General features: G+C 33.7%; 1 protein-coding gene and 1 non-coding gene across 4 annotated transcripts in view; both read right to left on the bottom strand.

Moving 5' to 3' along the window:
- The window catches only part of LOC121975047, a 65,269-nt gene that overhangs the window by 11,507 nt on the left and 29,630 nt on the right, over positions 1 to 24,132 (bottom strand). For all 3 annotated transcript variants that reach the window (XM_042526413.1, XM_042526414.1, XM_042526411.1), the window contains one exon: positions 11,231 to 11,289. In XM_042526413.1, coding sequence (XP_042382347.1) covers positions 11,231 to 11,289 — 59 coding nt within the window. The remainder of the gene's footprint in view (positions 1 to 11,230; positions 11,290 to 24,132) is intronic.
- On the bottom strand, positions 6,068 to 6,169 carry LOC121978891. Its single transcript, XR_006111220.1, has one exon. It is a non-coding gene; the product is annotated as a small nucleolar RNA R71 (small nucleolar RNA).

The raw sequence follows: 24,132 nt of genomic DNA, 5'->3' as shown, positions 1-24,132 counted from the left end.
TCAGAATCTAGAATCCAGAACTGCTTGACATTAGAGACAGATTTCAAGAATTTAGGGTTAAGGATCAAGATCTATCATTGTTATGAGGAAGTGTGAATCAAGTTGTGTGCAATATTTACACAAGGAGTTTCACAAAGCTATAGTAGAGGATAAAATGTATGACTTGGAATCTCTCTCTTAGTTTTGTATCTTATGACAAATTTTCAAATAGAGATGGCAAATTGATCACTAGAATTTAAATGATTTAAGTTGTGAAGGCATGATTCAAAACTATGAAAGAATGGCATTTTAATCGATGTTATATAAACAAGGATCACCTAGTTTCCTACCCAATTCGTGTAATTTCTCTTTAGCTGACCTTTTTTAGAATTCTAAGATATAAGAATCTTTGTCCTAAGAGGAGATAAGTAACGAAGAGAATTGAGAGAGAAATATATCAAGAGAAATAGAGAATATATAACTACATGAAATGCGTTTACGAGTATTTTGTATCTAGAAAAGCTACACCAGAGTTTAAATCTTTGACAACAAGATTTTAGTATCATATCAATGTTTCAACGCACGGTGTCACTAGCAAATTAGAGGTAGAAGGAGGAAGAAGATAAATATATATATAAAAATAAGATAAAACAACTATATACTAATGTTTGAACTTTGTGTTCCATCTAAAATGATATTATCTTATATTGACATAAGCAAAAATAATAATATTGTGTTAATTAATCTTGATCTATGTTGTAGCATGTCAAGGATTGTCAAATGTTAGCATAACATAATACTTATCAATATGATTAACAAAATGACATTGGAGTATTAATCGTGAAGAGTAATATCGAGTTTCAATAATTTATTAGAATGATGCATTTCGACCGTGCCACTAAGTACAATACGAGATTACAAAAACCAAGGTTGTAATCCAATTAATATTTGAGCTATTTAAATTTTAAAACTCCACATTAATTCAAATCCAAGTTTTAAATTTTTTATTAACTAAAAATTATAAGTTAACAATATTTTACCTTAGTTTTAATCCAATGACATTTATTAGTGGTTGCAGTAATAACAATTATTTTTCTGAAGATTTTTTTTTTTAATTTTATGTTTTAAAAATTAGGATAGTAAGTATTTTATAAAAAATCTTATTTCTAAGAAATTTTATATTTGATACTCAAATTATTAAGGAATTGGATTTTATATTTTATTTTTCTAACAAATTTTGATAATTTTGTATTAATGGTGATATTAAAATACTTTATATTAAGATTCTAATTATTTTGAGCAATCATTTTTTAAAACTTTTCTTTTTATGAAAGAAATACTTATAAATATAGAGAAATTTAAACACCTGTTATTTCATAAAAATAATGATATTTAGGTTATCATAAACTTCATAGTGCTGATTTAATTACTAAATAGATTTATTTACAAAATAAAATATGGAATTATACATAGAAATTATTAAACTAAAAGAAAATAATCTTTGAAGTTAATACTTTTTTCTTTAAAGAAATCAGATTGTATACTAATTTGAGGAACAACTTTTTTAAAATATGAGTAGTATTCTTTTAACTATTTTAAATTTTTATTTTTAATATGTTCAAGAAATCATTTCATACATAATATTAGACTTATATAATTTTAACTTCTAGTGATTGATTCAAGCCTGATCAAAGGTACAGCTCTTGTTTCTATTTGATCTCTTCAAATTTAGTAGCAAACATAAGTCTTACTCTTCCATTTTAATTAACAAAAAATAATTTCAATTACGTATTTTGAATACTTAACCTTAGATTCATGCAACTTGACTAAACAATCAAAATATGTTTAAAATTTTAATTTTCATGTTGTTGCAAATTGTGCAAAAAATACACAAACCATTCTATTTTAATTATAAAATTAATTAAAAATTAGATTTTGCATAGATAACGAAGCTGATTTATTATCATAGCAAATATCTAGAGAATTAATATTATTTGTAATTACTTAATGGTAAGAGATTTGATCAATTTATTTTATCTAAGAAATAGTACTTCCCTTATTGTTCTATGCTAGGAGAAATTTTCTTTTTTCAGGATTTTACTGAGAATTTATGTGGGTCGTTTTAATATTTAGATATATAGAATGCATCCAAGATTAAATAAACAATTAATAAGATTTAGTGGATATCATGGAAATCCAATGATAATTGTCACATTCTAACTTAAACACATTGAATATAGATATCAGATCTATAGTGATATTGTATAAACCTACATCATGGCTCTGCATCATTGATGTGTGTTTCATGCATATGTTTCGGTATTATTTTGCATGCATTTGTTTCATTATATGAGCATATTTGTATATATTCATTACCTTTGTATTGTTTTCATCCTTTTGTTTGAAGATTTATTCTTTGTACATTTTTAATTGTCAGGATGTGAATTCAAAGCTTAAACAGAGTCAAGAAGCCTGGGTGCGAGCATTTCAAGCATGGTGCACGGTCTAGTTGTGTCCCCCAACATGGTCTTGCATCATATGAGGAGTTAAACGAGATTCAAAGCAACATATAGACTTCTAGCACCTTAGATGGGCAAACCGTGTCCCTGACACAGTCATATTACATGTTGTTGGAGACAAGAAGATTCCATAACCGAGCACGGTCTAGCAGTGTCGGGCCATTTTTTGCATGCTACTAAGCCACACCGCTGAGGTCCGATGGCGGCACCTTGACAATTTTGGAAAGTTGTAGCAGATTTAGATGGTTTTAAAAGCTTTAAAAGGCACCAAGGGGCTCATGTTGGAGGCATCAAGGGTTTCCACTGACACAAAACCCTAGGAGAGTGATTTCCAAGGAGTCGTCGAGATTCTATCCACCGAAGAGCTTGGAGATCAAGTCGAAGACAATTACAGCCACTACGACTAAGTCTTTTCTCTTTTTTCTCTTCGATTTGAGTTGTAAAATAATTTTCTTCATATCTTTTGCTTGTACCTCCATCTCCATGGAGTAGTCTCTTAATTTAATTATAAGATGAGGGAGTAGCCGATACATTGTTGCCATTCCTTTTCTATTATTTTATGTCTTTATTACATGATGTGTTGAATTGTTATCTGACTTTATCATGCATACATGACTACGACGCTAGCATGCATTTTCATATCACAAGAATGTGGGGGAAGGACCAAGAGGTGAATCTAATTCTCCGACACATAAAGACCAAGACTTGAGGGTTTTTCACGAAAGTAGTCCAAAACCTCTCTAAGGCACCATTGACTATCACAGAGTTTAATAGGTTTACCCTGATTTGATGTCACGAAGTAGGGGATGTTGGGACCGAAATGTAGCTAGAGGGGGAGGGGGGGTGAATAGCTCGTCGCGATCTCGTGCTTGTCGTTGCTTGCTTCTTGTGATGATGTGCAACGGAAAATACAAGAAACAACACACTACAACGCTAACACGTAGATTTACTTGGTATCCACCTCAAGAAGAGGTGACTAGCCCAAGGATCCACACACTCACACACCCTCCACTATGAAAACCCTCCTTTACGGTAACTACCAAAGGCGGAGAAGCCTTATAAACTCACAAACTCACAATACAACAATAAGAAAGAAAGAAGCAAAATACAAGTGAATCTTACAAGATTACAATAAAACCCTAGCTTCTTCTTCTTCTTGTTGTAACTCGCCTCTTGACTTGGACGTGCCTCTAAGAATCTTCAAGATCTGGCGGTGAGAGTGGAGAAAATCTCCCTAAGCTGTAGCTGCAGTCGTGTGTCGAAGAGGATCGAAGAACTACTGAGAAAAACGCTCGTCAACGTCTTTATCTGCGCCAACGGTCAAATCCCAATGGATTGGATTGCTCCCAATCGATTGGGGAGGCTTTGGATCGATCGGCCGATCGATCCAGAGTGCCTCTATGCTCTCTGGAATCGCCCTGAATCGATTGCCCGATTGATTCAAGGCTTCTCGAGCGATTTCCAGCGCTCCAATCGATCGGCCGATCGATTGGAGGTTTCAATCGATCAACTGATCGATTCAGAAGCTTACTGTTCGCTCAGAAACTCTCCCAATTGATTAACCAATCGATTGGGGAAGTTTTGATCGATTACCCAATCGATCCAGAGCTTTTCTGCACAAACTCACGTCAACCAATCGATTGACCAATCGATTGAACCCCCCAATCGATTGGCCAATCAATTGAAACCCAGAAAACTGTGTAGAGCTTGAAATTAGCTTCGTTTCGCATCCGAAATCACCTTATTCCGATATCCGAGTCAAAAGTTATGGCCTTCGGAAATTTACTACGTCCGAACTTCCTAGTTCCATGCCAACTCCCTATTGGACTTACGACCGCTAAGAGTTCGGTCAACTTTTGACCCATCTGGACTTTCTCTTTGCCAACTTTTGGTTGGACTTCTAATCACAAGTATGGTCCTCCGTGACCCACTTAGATTTACCGTCTCATGCCAAGTGTCCGGTCCTCCATGACTCACTTGGACTTTCACCAGATGTCCTATCATCCTTGAACCATCTGGATTTTCCGTGCTTGGCTTCACCCACCAGGACTTTTAACTTCTGCCTAGCTTCACTCACTAGGACTTTCCCGACTGTCTGGCTTCACTCACCAGGACTTTCCATCTACCTGGCTTCTCACCAGGACTTCCCAATTGCCTGGCTCCTCACCAGGACTTTCTTCTTTGCCAAGATCATACTTGGACTTTCAGTTGCCTGGCTCCTCACCAGGACTTCCCAAATGCCTGGCTCTTCACCAGGACTTTCTCCTTTGCCAAGATCACATTTGGACTTTCCAATTTGCCTAACCTCCAGTTAGGACTTCCATACGCCTAACCTCCAATTAGGACTTCCATATGCCTAACCTCCAGTTAAGACTTCCACCACTGCCTAAACTCCAGTTAGGACTTCACCACTGCCTAACCTCCAGTTAGGACTTCCCCAGTCAAGTCTCCTGTCATCCCTGACCTACTTGACTTGTCTTCTTATCAACCTGGTCAACCCTTTGACCATCTCCACAACCGGGCGATTGTCCTAGCAATCTCCATATATTGTCAAACATCAAAACTTAAATCCCGACTCAAGCTTGACTCGACTCAAGCTTAGTCAAACTGGTCAACATTGACCGAGGGAAATTGCCCCAACAGGGGATAGCACCTAGAAAAGCATAGGGCATCGTGTCAGGAGCCTCCCTAAAAAGCGATCGCTTTAATAAGGCTATCTTGAAAGTAGGCGTAGTGTTTGGGTAAATACACTGGTATTATTCGAAAGAAGATAGAGTACCTCGGGATAAATCACTTTCATATTATCAACCCTAAGGTAAAAGAGGAAACTATATTTTGGGTGTCAACGATCATCGTGACGAAATTGAAGTCCTAGAATTGCTTCCTCAAATCGGTTTTCCCCACAACTCTTCTAGCTTTCTTCGTTCATATTTTCCTCACACGATTTTCTCGATTTTGACTGATTTAGATAGCCTACTTCATAATTCAAATTGGTACTAGATTTAACAATCTCAGTGAATGATATTTTATTACTTGACAATGTGCACTTGCAGTTTGCACACATCAAGTTTTTAGCATCGTTGGTCAGGAACTATGTCAAATCGATATTAGTTCAATTGTGAGTTGATTAATCTGGATTTTTCTTTATTGTCGATTTTCCTTTTTATTTCATTTTCTTTTCTTTCACTATTGTTTTCTAGTGCTTTACATGATACGATGGGTGTCGATGACGAAAATATTCTTAAGAGATTTTGCTGCACCTATTGCTAGAAGACTGAGGTCTAGCATCGTGAGACCTCCAATTGACGTTGATAACTTTGAGCTAAACCCTGCATTACTATAATACAACAAAATCAATTGGGCGACGCATCTTTAAATGACCCCTATCTACACCTAGAGGTATTTCTGGAGTATTGTGATACATTGAAATTTGAAGATGTTTCCATAGATGCCATCTAAAGGATAAAGTTATGGCTTGATTGCATTGTCTTCCACTAGGAAGCATCACGACATGGGAACAGCTGGAGTAACATTTTCTGAACAAGTACTTTCCACCTAGCAAGATAGCATATCTGAGAAATTAAATCATGAGTTTTGCACAGATAGACAATCTTGTTCAAAGCATGGGATAAGTTTAAAGGGTTGTTGCAGCAATGTCCCTATCATGGATTGGAAAAATGGTTGATCATCCACACGTTTTACACTAGTGTATCATACTCGACGAAGACTTCATTGGATTCAGCTACAGGGGCTCCTTGATGAATAAGAGGTTGGATGAAGCATACGTCATTATTAACAATGTAGCATTGAATCTTCACCAATGATTAGACAGAAATAGAAGTATACTTGATCAAGGGACCCTAGAAGTGCATGCAAGGGCCATCAACAACCACGATCTGAATGTCGATCATAGTAACTCTTTTAGAGCAACCACAACCACAGTATCTGGCACGACCGTGCCAAAAGCACGGTCAAGTCGTGTTTGCTGTTGTAGCGAGAAATATTGCCACCAAGATCTAGTTTAGAAAATATGTTAGAGAACTTCATCATGTTACAAGCTAAGCAGAATGAGGAAATCAAATAGTTAGGAACTCCCAGTGAACATTGTGATGTTGTTGCATTGAGAAGTAGCAAGAACCTGAAGAGCTTCAGGAGGATGAAAGAGGTGCCAGTGGAGAAAAGGGCAAAAGGGAACTATAAAACCTAACCCCACCGCTCAGGTGAGGGTTTATAGACTGCTGATACAATTTCCTCAATGAGTGGCCAAGATAAAGATGGATGAGCAATTTGGGAAGTTACTTGAAGTGATCAAGAAACTCTGCATCAATGTACCCTTCACCGAAGCACTACAACAAATGCCACCTATTCAAAATTCCTAAAGGACATACTATCACATAAAAGAGAGGAATATGAAATTGTGGCCTTGTTAGAAGAGTGCAACACATTGACATATTCAAAATTCCTAAAGGGCATACTGTCACATAAAAGAGAGGAATATGAAATTGTGGCCTTGTTAGAAGAGCGCACGCATTCATCCTAAATGGTTTACCTCAAAAACTCAAAAACCCAAGTAGTTTTTTGATCCCTTACATAATTGGTGACACTAACGATAAAGTGTTTTGTGACCTTGGTGAGAATGTAAGGCTTTATGCCCTCTTCCATTTGTAAAAAGTTGGGTCTAGGTGATTTGAAGCTAACTACTAACAACAATGATGAAGCTCGCAGATCATTCAATTAGGTATCCTCTAGGTATTTCTGAAGATGTCCCGGTTAAGGTTGGAAATTTTATTGTCTGCTGATTTTGTATTGCTAGAAATGGATGAGGATCCTCGGATCCCCAAAATTTTAAGAAGAACTGTCTCGGCGACAACTAGAGCTATCATCGATGTTAAAAACCATAAACTTTCTTTAGTAATTGGGGAAGAGAAGATTGAATTTGATTTGTCTAAAACTATTAAACAACCGACTGATGGGAATGTTTATTTGTAGGGTGGATCGATTGCAACAGGTGGTGGAAGAAGAAAAACCTCAATGCTCGTCGGATGATTCTTTGGAAGTATACCTACTCGATAGAGGATTAGTAGTCGAGGACAATGAAGTTGAGGAGTATGCTCGTCTCATGGATAAAATCCCCATGTCTCCCTTGAACAGGCAAATATTAAAAGGCTTAATTCGAACCAAAAATTAGAAGAAGACAAGCTTTCATAGCTAGACTTAAACCCCTTCCTTCAACTCTCAAGTATGAATTTCTTGGACCAAATTTTACATATCATGTCACTGGCAATGCAAGTTTGAATGAATATGAAACTAGGAAATTGCTTAGGAAACTTAGGTCACATAGGAGAATCATAGGGTACACAATTAATGATATTAAGGGAATTAATCCTTCCATGTGCATACATAGGATTTATACTTGAGAATGATCATAAATCTTTGGTAGAATATCAAAGGAGGTTGAATCCCAACGTGAAGGAAGTTGTCAAAAAAAGACATATTGAAATTGTTAGATACTAGGGTGATTTTTCCTAGTTCTGACTGTGAGTGGGTAAGTCTTGTACATGGAGAGATGACTTTGGTAAAAAATGAAAATAATGAATTAATCTCTACTAGGACTATTACAGGTTAGTAGATTTGTAATGATTATAGGAAGTTGAACAAAGAAACTAGGAAAGATCATTTTCCCCTTCTCTTCATTGATCAGATGCTTGAGAGGCTAATTAAATATTCATACTTTTGCTATTTGGATGAATATTCAAGTTTTTATCAAATTCCTTTTGCTTATAAGAGAATGTCTTTTAATCTTTGTAATGCACCTACTACTATTCAACGTTGCATGATGGCTATATTTTCAGATTTGATTAAAAACATAATGGAGATTTTTATGGATAATTTTTCCGTATATGAGTCTAATTTTGATACATGCTTAGCTAATCTCTCTAGAGTTTTGCAAAGGTGTGAAAAAAGTGAATTTGATTCTTAATTAGAAGAAATGTCATTTCATGTTAAGGGAAAGTATTGTATTGGGATACATGGTTTATGAACGGGGAATTGAGGTTGATAAGACAAAGTGGAAGTGATTGAGAAATTACCTCCGCCAACAAACATGAAAGGAGTGAGGAGTTTCCTAGGGCATGTGGGTTTCTATCGACACTTTATAAAAGACTTTTCCAAGACTTCCAAACCCAACAAATTTATTAATTAAGGACATTGATTTTAATTTTGGATGCTTTTTACACGATAAAGGAGGCATTGATATCTGCTAGAATAATGCAAGCACCTTATTGGAGTCTTTTCTTTGAGATTATGTGTGATGCAAGTGACTATGTGTGTGAGCCGTCTTATATGAAATATTTGTTTCTCTTGTCAACTCGTCAATTTTATTTATTTTACGCAAACCATTCTGACATATAACATGAACGTGCAAGAGTTTTGAGTGGAATTATACCGAAGTTGAGACATCCTTGTAGGGATAGTTGCTATGCTTTTATTGTGTTTGGGTAGTGCTAATGGTTAATTCTAAATTTTTCTCTTGCTTTGTTATTTTGATATAGTTCTAATTCATCTATGGATGTATGCTGGTACAGTTGGCATCCTATTTCTTTCGATATAGGGTATGCCCCCTTTCCACAATGGTTATAGTTTCATAATATGCAACCCAACCAATTTGTATAAGGGTTGATTGATAAATCTATCATCGGCTTTGTATGGAATTTCATATCTATCATTACTTTAAAACTTTTTCAATTTACCACAATGTTTATAATGTGTGTAAAATATATACATGTTGGATCTGCTCAATGTTAATTTGATAATGTGGTGATGACTTGGCAGAAAGCCAAGTCAATAGATATGCCAACCAAACTACCATGCTGGATTTGTAAAGTGGCAGCAGCAGAAGAAACTCAAAGGACTCATTGTATTCTCCTTTAAATGTCCTCTGCCTTATGGGCACCTTTGGCTCCTCCCGAAGGATCTTTAGTTTTCCCTCATGGAGAAGTACACCGATTTCATAAAAATGTGGAACCGCCACATCAGCGGCCCCCCTAGAGTCGGTCCCACGAATATGGAGAGAGGTAAATGCAGGTACACAGTTGAAAGCGCATAGCCAGGACGCTAACCCCAGGCAATAACACCCCGAGGATCGAACCTGGACCTTTCGACCACGAAACCATGCGGCCCCAGCTGTGCTACGCCCTGGGGACAAAGTACACCGATTTCATGGATAGACTCATGGTGCTGATCTCTACAGTGACATCCACTGAAGCTGCCTCATCTCCTCTGCTATTCTACCGGGCTTGCTCCTCACCAACTACTTTCAGCAAATATTCACCATGTGCAGATGCTCTTCTAATGTGTTCTAGCTGCTCGATCAAATTCCCATATCCCATAAGAGATGTCATTTGCCAAGCCATAGTTGCACACATGACATCTACCAAGTCGCTGGAGAATACCTTTCTCTAGAGAATACCCTTCTCCAACTAGATCCTTTGTATGGAATATTCTTCGCCTTGCCAAACCTTTTGTCAAGCTTTACTAGTCGGGACTTCATCTTGCCAATTATCCAATCATCCTTAATCTACCATAACTTCCTCTTGTCATGCTTTAAATCACCCTTATCTGCTGGTACTTTCTATTGCTAAACAACCAATCCAAGGATTAAAATTTCGAGCCATGCTAGAGTTACCAACTTTAACTAGATGATACTTTCAATACCGTATCGCTATTTCCATGTATGATGTCAATTAGGAATTAGAGGAAGGTGGAAGGAGATGAAAAAAGAAAAATAAGAATAACACGCAACAATGTACCTAGCACCCATATGGAGGTATATATTTGACATTATATTATATGGACAAAGCTAAAAAATATAACAAATATTATTTTAATTCATCTTAACACGTTTTGTAGCAAGTCAAGGGGTGTCGAACGCTAATATGACATGATAATATAGACACAAATGAGACAACAATACATGATAAATTATTTGTGCCAAGCGGTATTAAGTTTCAATAATTTATTGGGACATTTCCACTATGTCATGACGGTCAGCTAGCCACTCGGCGGTCAACTAAGCTAACCACGTAATTTATCTCCCTTCACATAACCTGAAAACCGGTGTGAGGCGCGCTCAAGGTGAGTTTAATCACCTTTTGCTACAATGATTCAAAATTTAAAACCATGATATGATGAACCTGGTGGGTCGGGGCTTCCTCTAGGTATATGACTTGTTCCTGCATATACTTGTCACAAGCTTATCAAATACATTTTCTAACTCAACCCTCTACCTAACATCAAAATTGATTGCACCAAGAGATAATCCTTTCGTGTGAACTTCATATGGCAAGAAATCTTGCTTTCAATTTTTCCTCTTTTGTCAAACATCCAATCACCGTAGACATATCAGCACTTCCTCTATTGCACATGCAATACTTGTTGTCCATGAGTGGAGATCCTGGTTGCACATGCAATATTTCAGATGCAACCATAACAGAAGTAACTCAACACTGGTTATACCCAACTCCTTTACCTAAGAATCTTACGTATCCAGAAAGAAACCTGATATGCTTGAAAATTTGAAGTCAACAAGATATTTTCACAAACATAATTTCCAAAAGGAAGAATTTGGAATCTCTCTTCATCCTCTCAAAGAAAAGTTACACACAGGATAACTTGCCAGAAACAACCATTTTGATGCAAAGAAGCATATTAGAATTCTTAGAGACAGGCATTACCTACTAAGTGAATCTTGACAGATAGACCATTGTAAAGCAGCTTGTCCATGAAGTTCACTCTGCATTATCAATCCATCATTAAATGATACAATCAACAAAAAGACAAAAAATAAAAAAATAAAAAATATAACCAATGCAAAGTGTAATGGTCATAAGCGCTCAGGATTCAGATGGCCTTAATATTGCTTTTTGCTAGTTATCTTTACTTAATGTTTCATGCGGACCTGATTCATGTTTTGCGGAATAACTTTAGTTACAATCCTTAAGATAGATATTCATGAGAATCAGAATGACACATTAATGGCCGCTAATCCAGTAAATATACAATTGGAAATTCCAAATTGGAAAATAAGGGTGTGCTCACTCCACACAACCTACACTACAAATAAGTATCAAAAACATGGAAACCAAACTCCTACCCCTTTCAGCAAATCCCTCAATTCAAAGCTTGTGATATATTGTTGGGACTATTGCCAATTATTGTATGTAGTACTACAAATCAACCAAGTATATATGGATAATTATTAGTTCATGTACTTGGTACTCTTTCGGAATTGCTGGAATTTGATTGACTGCAGTGTATTAACTCATATCTGAACCTTTTGATTTATTGTCTTATTTTTCTTCTTTTACATACCGGGTTCTTCACAAATTTTGTACAATTTCACATATTTGAAATGCATTTTTAGCCCTGGCCATTTTCTCAGAAAACAATTGTAGGCAACCATATGAATGGTGGTAAAGCTCAATTAATCAGAATTTCTATTATCTTGCAAAATGTTTCAGCTAACTACAGTGTGGACCTCTAGTTAAGATAGCGTTTGTCTTAAAATTCCATTAATATGAAGTGGAATATTTTAACATCTCTATTGGATTTATCTACCAGCTAATGTATTTAATTGACTTAAATAACATTCAATTTGTTTATAGACCGTCAAGAAAGAAAAATATGGTTGAGTTAATACTAGTCAATTTAGAAGCCAAAAACAAACCTTTATTGTGTAAGTCCATAAGATTGTTTCTAACTGACAACAACGACAACAACAAAAATGAAGTCTTTTTCCCACTAAATAGGATCGGCTATATGGATCCTCCTACATGGCTTGATCCCCTACTATATCATCATCTATATTTAAAATTTTATCATGTTCTGTCATTGTTAATAAAGTCTTTTTTTATTTCTCTCTTCCTCAATTAATAAGCGCATTTGTCATAGCCTCACATTGCCTAACAAGAATATTTATTGGTTACCAAAGCACAACTATACCATACATGCCTCTCAGAGTTTTTCTTAAATAGGCACAATTTCGACTTTCTCTTTAATATTCTAATTTCTTATATTGTGCATCCTCGTATATCCACACATCTACCTTAACGTGCTCATTTCTACAATTCTCATCTTCTGCTCATGTACTCAATTCATATCCCAACATTCAACTTTATATAATATAGTAAATCTAACCACCATTTTGTAAACTTTCCCTATAAGTTTTAGAGGTACCTTATGATCACAAAGTACATCTAACGTCCTCCTCCATTTCAACCATCCTACTAGGTCCTATGTAAAATACTCTATCAACTCCTCCATCTTACAAAAACAATCCTAGATACTTAAAGCTCTTAGTTACAAGTAAATCGTCATCTCCTATCTTAACAATTGTCTTGCTATGTCTAATGCTAACTTAAATTCTATATATTGTGTTTTTACTCTACTAAACATAAAACATTTTTTACTTCTAGTGTTTTCCACCAAGATTCGACGTTAGCATTTACTCCACATGTCTCATCAACCAAAACAATGTCATTTGCAAATACCATGGTAACATGTGTTGAATGTATCCTATGAAGTTATTTATGACTAATGTAAAAATATATAAACTTAGAGTTGATCTTAATATAACCCTATTTTTATATGAAAACGCTTTAATTAATGCACTTTGAATCTTCGCTCTTGTCATTACATCGTCATACATACTTTAATTGTACGCTAACACCTTTCTTTTATAAAAATTCACATAATTTCCTTTAAGACTCTTTCATAAGAATTTTCAAAGTCAACAAATACCATGTGTAAGTCTTGCTTCTTTTTCTAATACTTTTCAATTGTCCTCGAAAATAAATAACTTCTATCATCAACCTTTCGGTTATGAATCTAAATTGATTTTCGATCACCTTGATCTCTTTATCACTCATTCCCAAAGTTTCATGGTATAACTCATTAACTTAATGTTCCTATAATTCACATAATGTTATGTCTCCTTTGTGTTTATACAACGGACTAAAGTACTTACTCTCCTAGTTATTTTCTTCATTTTCAATAGCAGATTAAATAACTTTATAAACCGTTCAATACCCTACTTCCCTAGGCACCTCCATACCTCTATTGGAAAATCATTCATCTTTTTCATTTTGCATCTCATTCAACACTTGTTCTACTTTGAGAATTTGAACTCTCCTATAAAAAAATTAAATTGCCTTACTCCTCTTACCTACTTAAATTTTATAAGAAAAGTTAGTCACTTGAACCTCCATTAAAAAATTGATGATCCATCTCTCCTTTATTTTCTTATCCTTCACTAATACCCTATTAGATTTATCTTTCGTGCATCTTATTTGAGTAAGATCCCTTATTTTCCTCTCGCTTGTTTTAGCTATTCTATAGATATCTCTTTCCTCTTTTTTTAGATCAAGTTGTCCATTCGAAAGGCTTATTCTTAACTTCACTCACTGCTTTCTTAGTCTCTTTCTTGTATACTGCATACTTTTTTAACTTATTTTTCGTTCTTATGAGTGTATAGTAACTTATAGGTTGTTCATTTTTTTGTCACTTTATTCTTCCTCATTCCATTGCTAAGATTTTGAATTGGATGGTGTTTGTCCTCTTATGCTCTTGGCCACTGTTTTCAAATTCAATGTCATCTTATCTCATGTTGTATTTAAGTCAAGATGTATTTCTCCTAATATTTGTGCTCCAACACTCTCCTTAAAGATACTTTGTTTCTCATCCTTTAACTTCCATCACTTGACAATAGGAGTCATGCATATTTTCCTTCTACTCATACTATATTTGAAGTTCGTATCTAATATCACTAGCCTATATTGGATAGTTAAGTTTTCTCCTATAAAAATTTTTATCCCTCATCATAAGAAAGTCAATTTGCGATTTATTGCTCTCACTTTTAAACATACAAGTGTTCTCTTCATCTAGTCCTACTTGAGGTGCATATATGATAATTACATTAATAATTTTTTTTACTACCACTATCTTGAGAGCTATAATCCTATCTCCCTCCTACTACTTCATCCCTTAATAAACTATCTTTAGCAATTCCTACTTCATTTTTCATTTTATTCTTCCCTTTGCTTCATGGGAATTTTCTATCATCTTTGTCTTCTCCCCTACTCATTTTCTCTTACAAAATATTAATTATTCTCATAATCTACTTTCTTCATTGCTTTGTTAGTGAACGTTCTTATGCTCCATGTTTCAAATCTAAGACAATTGGTATTTCTATAATATCTATTGTTATTCAACCTAAGGTGTGAGAACTCTTACATACGTAACATTACACACAAGTTCTCATGGAGATGTAGTCATCCTTGTCGCAACGTTGCATTCAAACTTTACAATGCGTTCCTTCTAGAGGACTTAACATTAGCACAATAGTTTGATAAATTCATACATAATATTTGTCTATGTTTTACATTGGCTAACAACATAACGCAACCTCTTTATTTGGGGTTAAGACGGGTCATGACAGAATTTGTTTCTAATTGATAAATTAAAAAAGTTACAAAAAAATTCATAAACAATATGCAAAGGTACCAAAAAAAATGTTATACTCATTTATATATTTAACCTATTTACAAAGGTCAATGGAATCCAATTTTATTCATTGGTCTGATTCTGTTATCTTTCCCTTACATTGTTCACATTTTTTTTTGTCAAATCCATTGCTCACATTTTTTTGGTAAAATCCATCGTTCAAACTTATGATATGTGGTGTATATGTTGAAAGTGTCGGTCAGAAATTCTGCCTCTGTTTATCAAGAAACAGAAGTTTGGTCTTCTGCTTCTATTAAGACTCAGATATGATAATGCTCTTGAATATTGAATGCATAGAACCTGTTTTATCTTCCACCTGTATAACTCATGATATTATATATTAACAGACGATGTCTGTATAGCTCCCTATAAGAAGTGCAAGTAAAAGCAAGAATCGTTTGTTGAATGTAATTTGCTCCTTATTGTTTCATATGCATATACCCTATCAATTTTGGGAGGATGCACTTCTTTCTATCTATTTTTATTTTATACTGTTCTTTCATTTATGTTAGTTTCTATTTTATATCCAACAAAATTATCTTGCCCACAGTTCGTTAAATTTTAAAGTGTTTACTATCTTCACCCTTGTCTATGGGTCATGGTAAGTTTTATCCTTGCTGTATTGAATATATCATTCTTCGATATTGAATACAAAAGAGGTATGATGTTATTTTATTTAAGTTGATATCACCACTCTGAGTTAATTTCTTTCTTTGAGTTTCTTTTCACTCCATCTAGGACACAAATCGTTAACAGAAAGGTTCTGTCAGCACCTTAGCCCCATTTTGCCCACTCCACATCAGCTGTAGGTATATCAGCAACGTACATTACTTCCTGACTAGCAGAGATACCTCAAACATCTTTGACTTCATTTGAGAATGTCTTGGATACTTCCACTACTAATCTGTCATTTAATCTTGAATTTCCAGTTGCACCATGTAAGTATATTTCTCATCCTATGTAAATGCAGTACTAAAACATGGAAAATAATCAAATGAATTTTGAATTAAATTTTGTTAATTGATATCTTTAAATTTGTTAGCAAGTTCAATAGGATAATTATGTTTCCCTGCAAAACTTATTTTCTAATGTTTTTAAGGTTGAATGTGCAAAAATGGTAGTGTCCAGTGCTTGAAATATATAATTGTGCTTCCCGACATGGCCAATACTCATTGTTCCACTGGAGAATGAGACAAGGAACAAGGCGACACAAAGATTAAACCTTATGTCAATACCAAAATAGTGTTGTGATGAGTAGGATCAGGTGATATACTCTTACCTTAGTTGCTACATATAAAATCAAATAAATCCATCGAGCCTCAACGAGTGAAGATTAAAATGATTGTCTGTCATGGGGAAGGAAAGTGTAATATACCAAATTTAAATATCTATATATATATATATATATATAAGAGAAAAGTGATCAAAGTAATAAATTATGTACTAAATTTAAATTAATATGAAATAAAATATTAAAATTATTAATAATAAATAAAGAAATCAACATAAAAGAATATATATGATTTTATAGATTTTTTTTGGAATTTAAAATAAATTTAAAATATATTTTAAGGGATAAATGGGTTAGATTCTGATAAAACCTGTTTAACTTATCTATTAAATTAAAAATAAAATAAAATCTAAAATTCAATGATTATAAATCTGAATTTACTCAATTTATCTAATTAAGTTGATTCAAAATTTATTTAATAAATATTAATTGATCTCAATTAAAATTATTAAATCTAAATAATTCAAGTAATAATTCAAAATTAATAGCCAATTAACTTAAAATTTAATTAATAAGTAATAGTTAATCCAAATTTAATTACTAATTAAATTAATCTCAATTAATAATATGAATTTAATTATTCTAAAATTAACGATTAGTCAAATCAGTAATAAACTAATCAAATAAAATCAATTTAATTAAGTTAATAATAATTAAGCAAAATTTAATTACACTCAATTAATTCAAACTGAAAGCAATCTTAAACTAAATTAATTATAACTCATGATTAATTTGAAATTCCAATTCTAAAATTTCGGAATAATTAATTAATACATAATTAATTAATGTTAATTTAAACAATTCTACTTTATCAAATCTAATGGAAAATTATTTCTACCTTAGACAAAATATGTCAAGCATCTCTCTAAACATAAAAGATTATCATGTTTGACAATCTAGAATGGTTGAGATGTCAAGAAAAATAAATCATGATTAATTGCATAGCTTTCAAAAGTGTACACTTTTAAAAATGAATATTGATCTACACTTAGTATTTAGATCTTTTTGGTTAACCATAGACTACTAGACCCCCAGACACATAGACAGAAATTTCTTGTGGCTAATAAAAGTTTTCTAAGGAAATGTTAGGTTGAGGGGGAGATTCATTTGAAAGGTACATTTTGAAAAGATATTCAAACAAAAATTTAGAAAAATATCTTAGAAATGTTATCGTCAAATTTCAGACAATATAATTTCAACATAAACTTTAAAATTCTTCTAACAAACCATTTGAAAAATTCTTTAGAAAATATTCTACAAATACATGTTTTCTTTAAAAAAATATTTTGAAAATTCTTAAACATGTTTTTGAAAACCACTTTTGAAAACTTCAGAAAATATTTTGAAAAATACTTAAGTTTGCTCTTTTGATTTGGTTCAACCCTAAAGACATGTAGGAAGTTTTTTCTTATGGTTAACAAGATTTTCTAAGACTCTGTCTAGTTGAGGAGTCCTAATCAAACATAATTTTCAAAATTCTTTCAAGTTTTGTAAATCTTTGAAATTATAAAATCCTTGAAAAATCTTTTGAAAACTCTTTGAAAAATCTTACAATACAGTTTCAAAATTATTTGAAATATCATTTTACCAAAACTTTGAAATATTCTCTCAAAATTCTTTAATAAATATTATTTTTCCTAAATGTTTTGAAAAGTCTTTAAAATCCTTGAAAAATCTTTTGCAAACTCTTTGGAAAAATTTTGTAACATCATCTTGTGAAACTTTGATATAATTTTCCAAAAATCTTTAACAAATATTGTTAGAAAAATCTTTTAAAATATATATTGAAAATTATTTAAAAATTCTTGAAAAATCTTTTAAAAACTCTCAAATGAATATCCTTAAGTATTTAAAGATTGTACTCTAAGATTTTTTCAAAAATTCATATGTGCCTTTTAAGTTTAGATATTTTGATGTGTGTCAAAGAGGGAGAGTGACCTTAAGTTAGAAATATTATTTCAAATCTCCCAAACCATAGTATAAAACTATTAAGACTCAAACCTAACTTAAGAAAATTGTCAAACATAAAAAAGAGGAGATTATTGGTGCAGTCGACCTCTAAAGGTTTTAATGTTTGACAATATACCAATATAGGGTCAGGTTGACTAAGGATTAATCCAAACAGGACTTGATGTTTGGAAGAGAGAAGTCTAGTCAGGACTAGATAAATAGCAAGGGTAAGTCCTAACCGAAGATTAGGTAGATGAGAAGTCTACTAAGTGACTAGTCCTAATCGGAGGTTAGGCAAGAGGAAGCCCTAGTGATTGATATCAGATCCTAGTGAGTGAAGCTAGGTGGTTAAAGTCGAACCCTAGTGAGTGAAGCTAGGTGGTTGAAGTCCTGGTGAGTGAAGTCAGACCCTAATGACTGAAGCTAGGTGGTTGAAGTCCTGATGATTGAAGTCAGACCCTAGTGAGTGAAACTACATGGTGAAAATCCTGGAGAGTGAAACTAGGCAATAAAAATCCTGATGAATGAAGCCAGACTCTGCTGCTTCAAAGAAGTCTTTCTGTTGTGGAGCTGCTCCTCCAAGTCATCCGACAGTCTCCGGTAGATCGTTCGCAACACACGAGCACACACAACTCCGAAGTTGTTGGTAACATTTAAATTGTGTTGCATTTTTATTACTGTTTTTAAAAGGAAAGTGTAGGCTGTTACACTGTCTCTGTCTTTGTATTCAATTACATATTCTTGCGGTTCCAAAAGAGGCGTTTAGTGGATTATCCGTCGATAAGGCTGCGGGACATGAGTCTTAGAGTAGGAGTCATCGAAAGCTCCGAACCAAGTAAAACCGCTCGTATCTTTACTTTGCTTATTTTTATCTTTTCCGCTGCAATTTATTTTAATTTTTAAAATAACTTTATTTTTCAAAAACACGTGATTCACCCCCTCTCACGTGCTCACGATCCAACATATATATCCAATGCATCATCCTGATATTTCTTATGAGCATCCTTATTCGCACAAGTAGCATTAGAGGCTGGTGGTTTAGAAATAAACTGCGGACGTACAATTTTCTTTCTTACTTGAGAACAATTATTATGTTTTTGTACTAGTCTAATAAATTAGCTCCATTGAGCTTGCCCTTATCAAGGACAGAAGATCACAATGAGTAGGTATTAGACATGTGTGTTGACATGGTTATCTACAACAACAATAAACGCAGAAATAAGTATTATATTTAAATTACTTAATTAGGTCTTTAATTAAATGATTCTCCCACTAAAATGTAAAGCTTGGTAGGAGCAAGTCATGAATGTAAGCAATCGTAGTCTTTGCACACTACTAGCTACAAACCCCAATAGCAATAACATTCATGTGGGACAAGATCCATATTATATCCCATCTTAAGTTAGCTTTGGCTAATCACCCAAGACTTGGATATATTAAGTAGGTAACATTTACCAATTGCATCGTATGCAATTCTTAAATAGTTAGGTGAACAAAACTATTTGTTCTTTTGCCCATCGAATGACCCTATGCCTCCAAGTTCTCAATCCAATTGAGGTAACTTAATTAAACCACATCCAAAATTCAATAGTTGAGCATCACAATTGTCATGTTGCACGCTACCAAGATAAATTGAGTAATTTTGCTTTGGCAAATATGTTTGTAATCGATCAAGCCAAACTTTGGTAGACATTAAATTGACCTAATTATGGTAAAACTACTAATTATACATGGATCACATTCAAGCATGGCATACATCAACATATATGCACAATAAGTAAATAAACGTGACATGGTTATAGCCTATCTACTGCGATCTTCTCAAGCCAATAAGGGGATCAAAAAGTCAACTTAGGGAATTGCATCTTCTCCAAGTGTTTCCTTGGTTGTAATGTGTTGTTGGCCTCCTTTTCAACTATCATCCAATATTATACTAGCACTATTCTAATTTTTACATTATAAAAAAGAAAAACCTCGAGTTACATTCAAGGGGAGTCTGATGAAAAGAGAAATACTTTTACAACTTGAAGTATGAAGTTAAAAGACACGACACGGATGTCGTATTATGAATTTACAACACACATACACATAATCCAATCAAATTGGGTAATAAATCATAACCATGCAACATGGCAAACATCACATGTAACAAATCTATGACATCATTTTATTATGATTCCAATTAACGATTTATATGGCGAAACCATACAGGGTCCTAAAGGGCAACACCCCAAGGATTTATGATCCGTCGAATGAAACTGGATTGTAACACACATTCATATTTAACATGAAGACATCACAATCACTGTGTTTTGATCAACACAAACTGTTTCATTCCAGACAAATCAAAACAACACCCGTTAAAGTCACTCATGAATCATTCCGAGCAAATCATAATAAACACACGTCTATTCGTTTATATCAAATATAAAACAAGACGGAGAACACATTCGCAAGTGGCTCTCATACCATTGTTAAGATCTATAGCGAAAAACAAATTAAAAAATGTCACGGAAATTAATCCCTCTAGATATCCATGCGAATGCAGAACTACTCTTGCAACTACTCTAGCGAATAGGATTATTACCTTTGATGCGTGAACCCTTGCAACACTACTAGTCCAGCCGAGTCTCACACACCTTTTCCTTCTTGCTAAAGATGACTATTTAAGGTGGCAATCCAAGAATAAGATAACTCTTCACCTTCTTCCTTTCTTTAAAGAGATGACTATTTAAGGTGACAATAAAGAGAAGAAGCTAACATTGAACTTTCTGACTAACTCTTCACCTTCTTGCCCTCCTTAAAAAGATGGCTATTTAAGGTGACAATAAAGAGAAGAAGTTAACTCTTCACCTTCTTGCTAACTCTTAACCTTCTTGCCCTTTTTAAAGAGATGGCTATTTAAGGTGAAGATCAAAAAGAAAACCTAATCATTAGGGTTTCTTGTAGTTTCTAGTTGGCATGTGCTTAAAAGAAAGAACAAGAATATTAAATTAACTATTAAACCAATAAGCCTTTAAGGTCTAATTGGATTAACTCATTAATCCAATAAGTCCTAACCCTAATTATATTCTTATTAATCCAATAAGCTTAAGGTTTGAAATCATAAAATAAACCTATCTCCAAATCAATATGCTCTCTGTGTGTGGCCCATTAGGTTCTCGTAAAGTTGACAGTGTTTCTAAAACTATTTTAGATACACAAGTAATGAGTGACATCTAGCAATCATCATTGCTACCCAAGTGACGAAAATATTAAGATCCGACCTAACCTATCTGTGATCATTATCTCGTATAACTCATTCCTTTTATCCTTGATATCTAGATTCATGAGGCATTGATTGTGTCATCCTCTCATCAATCTATGTGTTTCTTGATCTCTAAATAAACTCACTTAACCAAATAAATTGATATCTCATATTGACTTGTTTGAGCATGACCATACATTTTAATAATCATACTCAATCAAAGGGCCTACAGATGTATCTTCAGTTATATAGAAGGGACAAATCTCATTTACATCACTCGCATCCCTCTGCATAGCTCATTACATACCTAGTGAACAATTTTATAGTCCACCTTGTTACAGGTGATGTTTATCAATGCCAAAGTACACAACTCCTTATGTAGGAAACCGTAATGACATCAGGTCTAAGAATTATTTATAATAATAGTCACTATAAGAATGTTTATGATACTCATATAACGATTCATACAACTTCTCATGGTGGGTCAATTCAGTACATATTCTCTAATATATACTCATGTGTCAACTTGATATCTTATATCCATAACTTGTGAGATCAAGTCATCAGTTAACTACATGCAAATCTCAACACATTAATATTGTCCTTGTTTATTAACACTTAACTAGGATTATTTAAGAGTAGTGTTCTATGTATATATCAATAGTCTCCCACAATCAATTCAACTAATTGATATGTTATAAATTAGAACTTACTATTTTACGGCATTATTATATTTATTCAACTAACACAAACATGAAGTAAATATAATAACTAAAACAATGCCTTTTAATGATAAATATGGCTCTTAGAGCTGACACTAACATATCTCGTAGTTTTAGCTAAAGGACTTCCGTATTTTAATATGGAAGTGTGGACATTGTTCTACTCGTATTGCGGAGTATATTTTAGTGTTATTACACCTTAAGTAGTAAATTTAGGGGCTAAATTTTTATTTAGTAGGACAGAATGCAATATACCAAATTTATATATATATATATATATAATATTTAAGAGAAAAGTGATCAAAGTAATAAATTATAGACTCAATTTAAATTAAGATAAAATGAAATATTAAAATTTATAATAATCAATAAAAAATTAACATAAATAATATATATGATTTATAGAAATTTTTCAAAATTTAAAATAAATTTAATTATATTTTATAGGGATAAATGGGTTAGACTCTGATAAAGCATGTTTAGATTATCTATTAAGTTAGGAGTTAATTGAAACATAAACTTAGGTTTTAATCGTTTAAACTAAGTCATAATTACCTCATCTATCGCTCCTCCTTTGCCTTCACTTGTAACCCTATCTGTCGCCATGCGCCAACCGTCGGTCGTAGCCGATTCACGTGGTCCAATGAGTGAGAGAAAGAGAGGCCATGATCATATGCGCCGCTGTCGGATTTCCCATTGTTCCCGTGCCTTCTCCCTTCACCTGGAGGCCGCCATCGTTGACCTCTCCTCCCAGCGATCAGCTGCCACGGGCATGGATCGTTGTCATGCTTGCTGTTGCGTCCCCACCGTCGTACCGAGCATCCATTACCACCGCCCAAATGTCGGTCGTCCTCCTTCCTTTCTCCCTTGCTATGCGTAGCTATTGCGGACGATAGCCGGCTGCCCCCTTTGCAAATCGCCGATGCAACTCGCGCCACCGTCGGCTGCTGCCACTCCGTCGACCACCAGCCTCGACGTCTCCGCCTGCCACTGAGAGCCATCGGAGAAGAAAAATTGGAAGTTAATTAAAATTATCATTGATCGGATGGTATGATCTAGTTATCTAACTTTGCTTAATTAATTGATTAATGAATCTCAAATCAGAATAAATAAATGGGAATATTTATAATGTATTGATTAAAAGATTAGTTGATTATTTAATATAAATGGATTAATTAAAAGATGGGGTTGTTAGAGTTTATATCCCTGTAACATAATTGATTAAGTGGTTAATTAATGTAGGATTTGGTTAATCAGTTAATTAAGGAAGTGAATTGATTAAGTCCCTTATTAGATAAAACCGTTTAATTATATGATTAATTAGATCATTCATTGATTAATTGAGTAAATTATAAATCAATTATTTGGCCGATTAATGGATTAACATAAGAATTAATCAATAGGTTAATAAACCGATTTGATTTTCATTACTAGGACTGTTCAAGTACTTAGATTGGTTTCGTATCCAATATTGTAGAGCGAGAGACTGACCCTTTGACTAGAAGATAGTCAACTTGTTTTACAATAGAGGTGGATAGTTTTTTCTTTGACCTCTATAGTTTCTTGACTTTAGTACATGATCTGTTATTTACATTGGATGTATAGTAGTTATTATTACCTTGATATCTACTCTATGTTGCTTTTTGAGTTTGACCTTTTATTTTTTAAACTTATATATATCTATTTGATATCTGTATAGTCATATTGTTATTCATGCATGATGTTATTTATATACATGATGTTATCTTACCGTAACATAGCTAGCGAGGTTTTACTCATGGATGAGATTCTTACTGTTTGGTTTGTACTACATTATATACATGTGTACATTTGAACTGCCCACTAGACCAGATAGTTGTAGCGTGA

Source organism: Zingiber officinale, chromosome 4B, assembly GCF_018446385.1.
Source record: "Zingiber officinale cultivar Zhangliang chromosome 4B, Zo_v1.1, whole genome shotgun sequence".
NCBI classification, from domain to species: Eukaryota; Viridiplantae; Streptophyta; class Magnoliopsida; order Zingiberales; family Zingiberaceae; genus Zingiber; species Zingiber officinale.
Note: the sequence above shows the minus strand (reverse complement) of the source record. Positions and strands in the feature narration are given on the sequence as shown.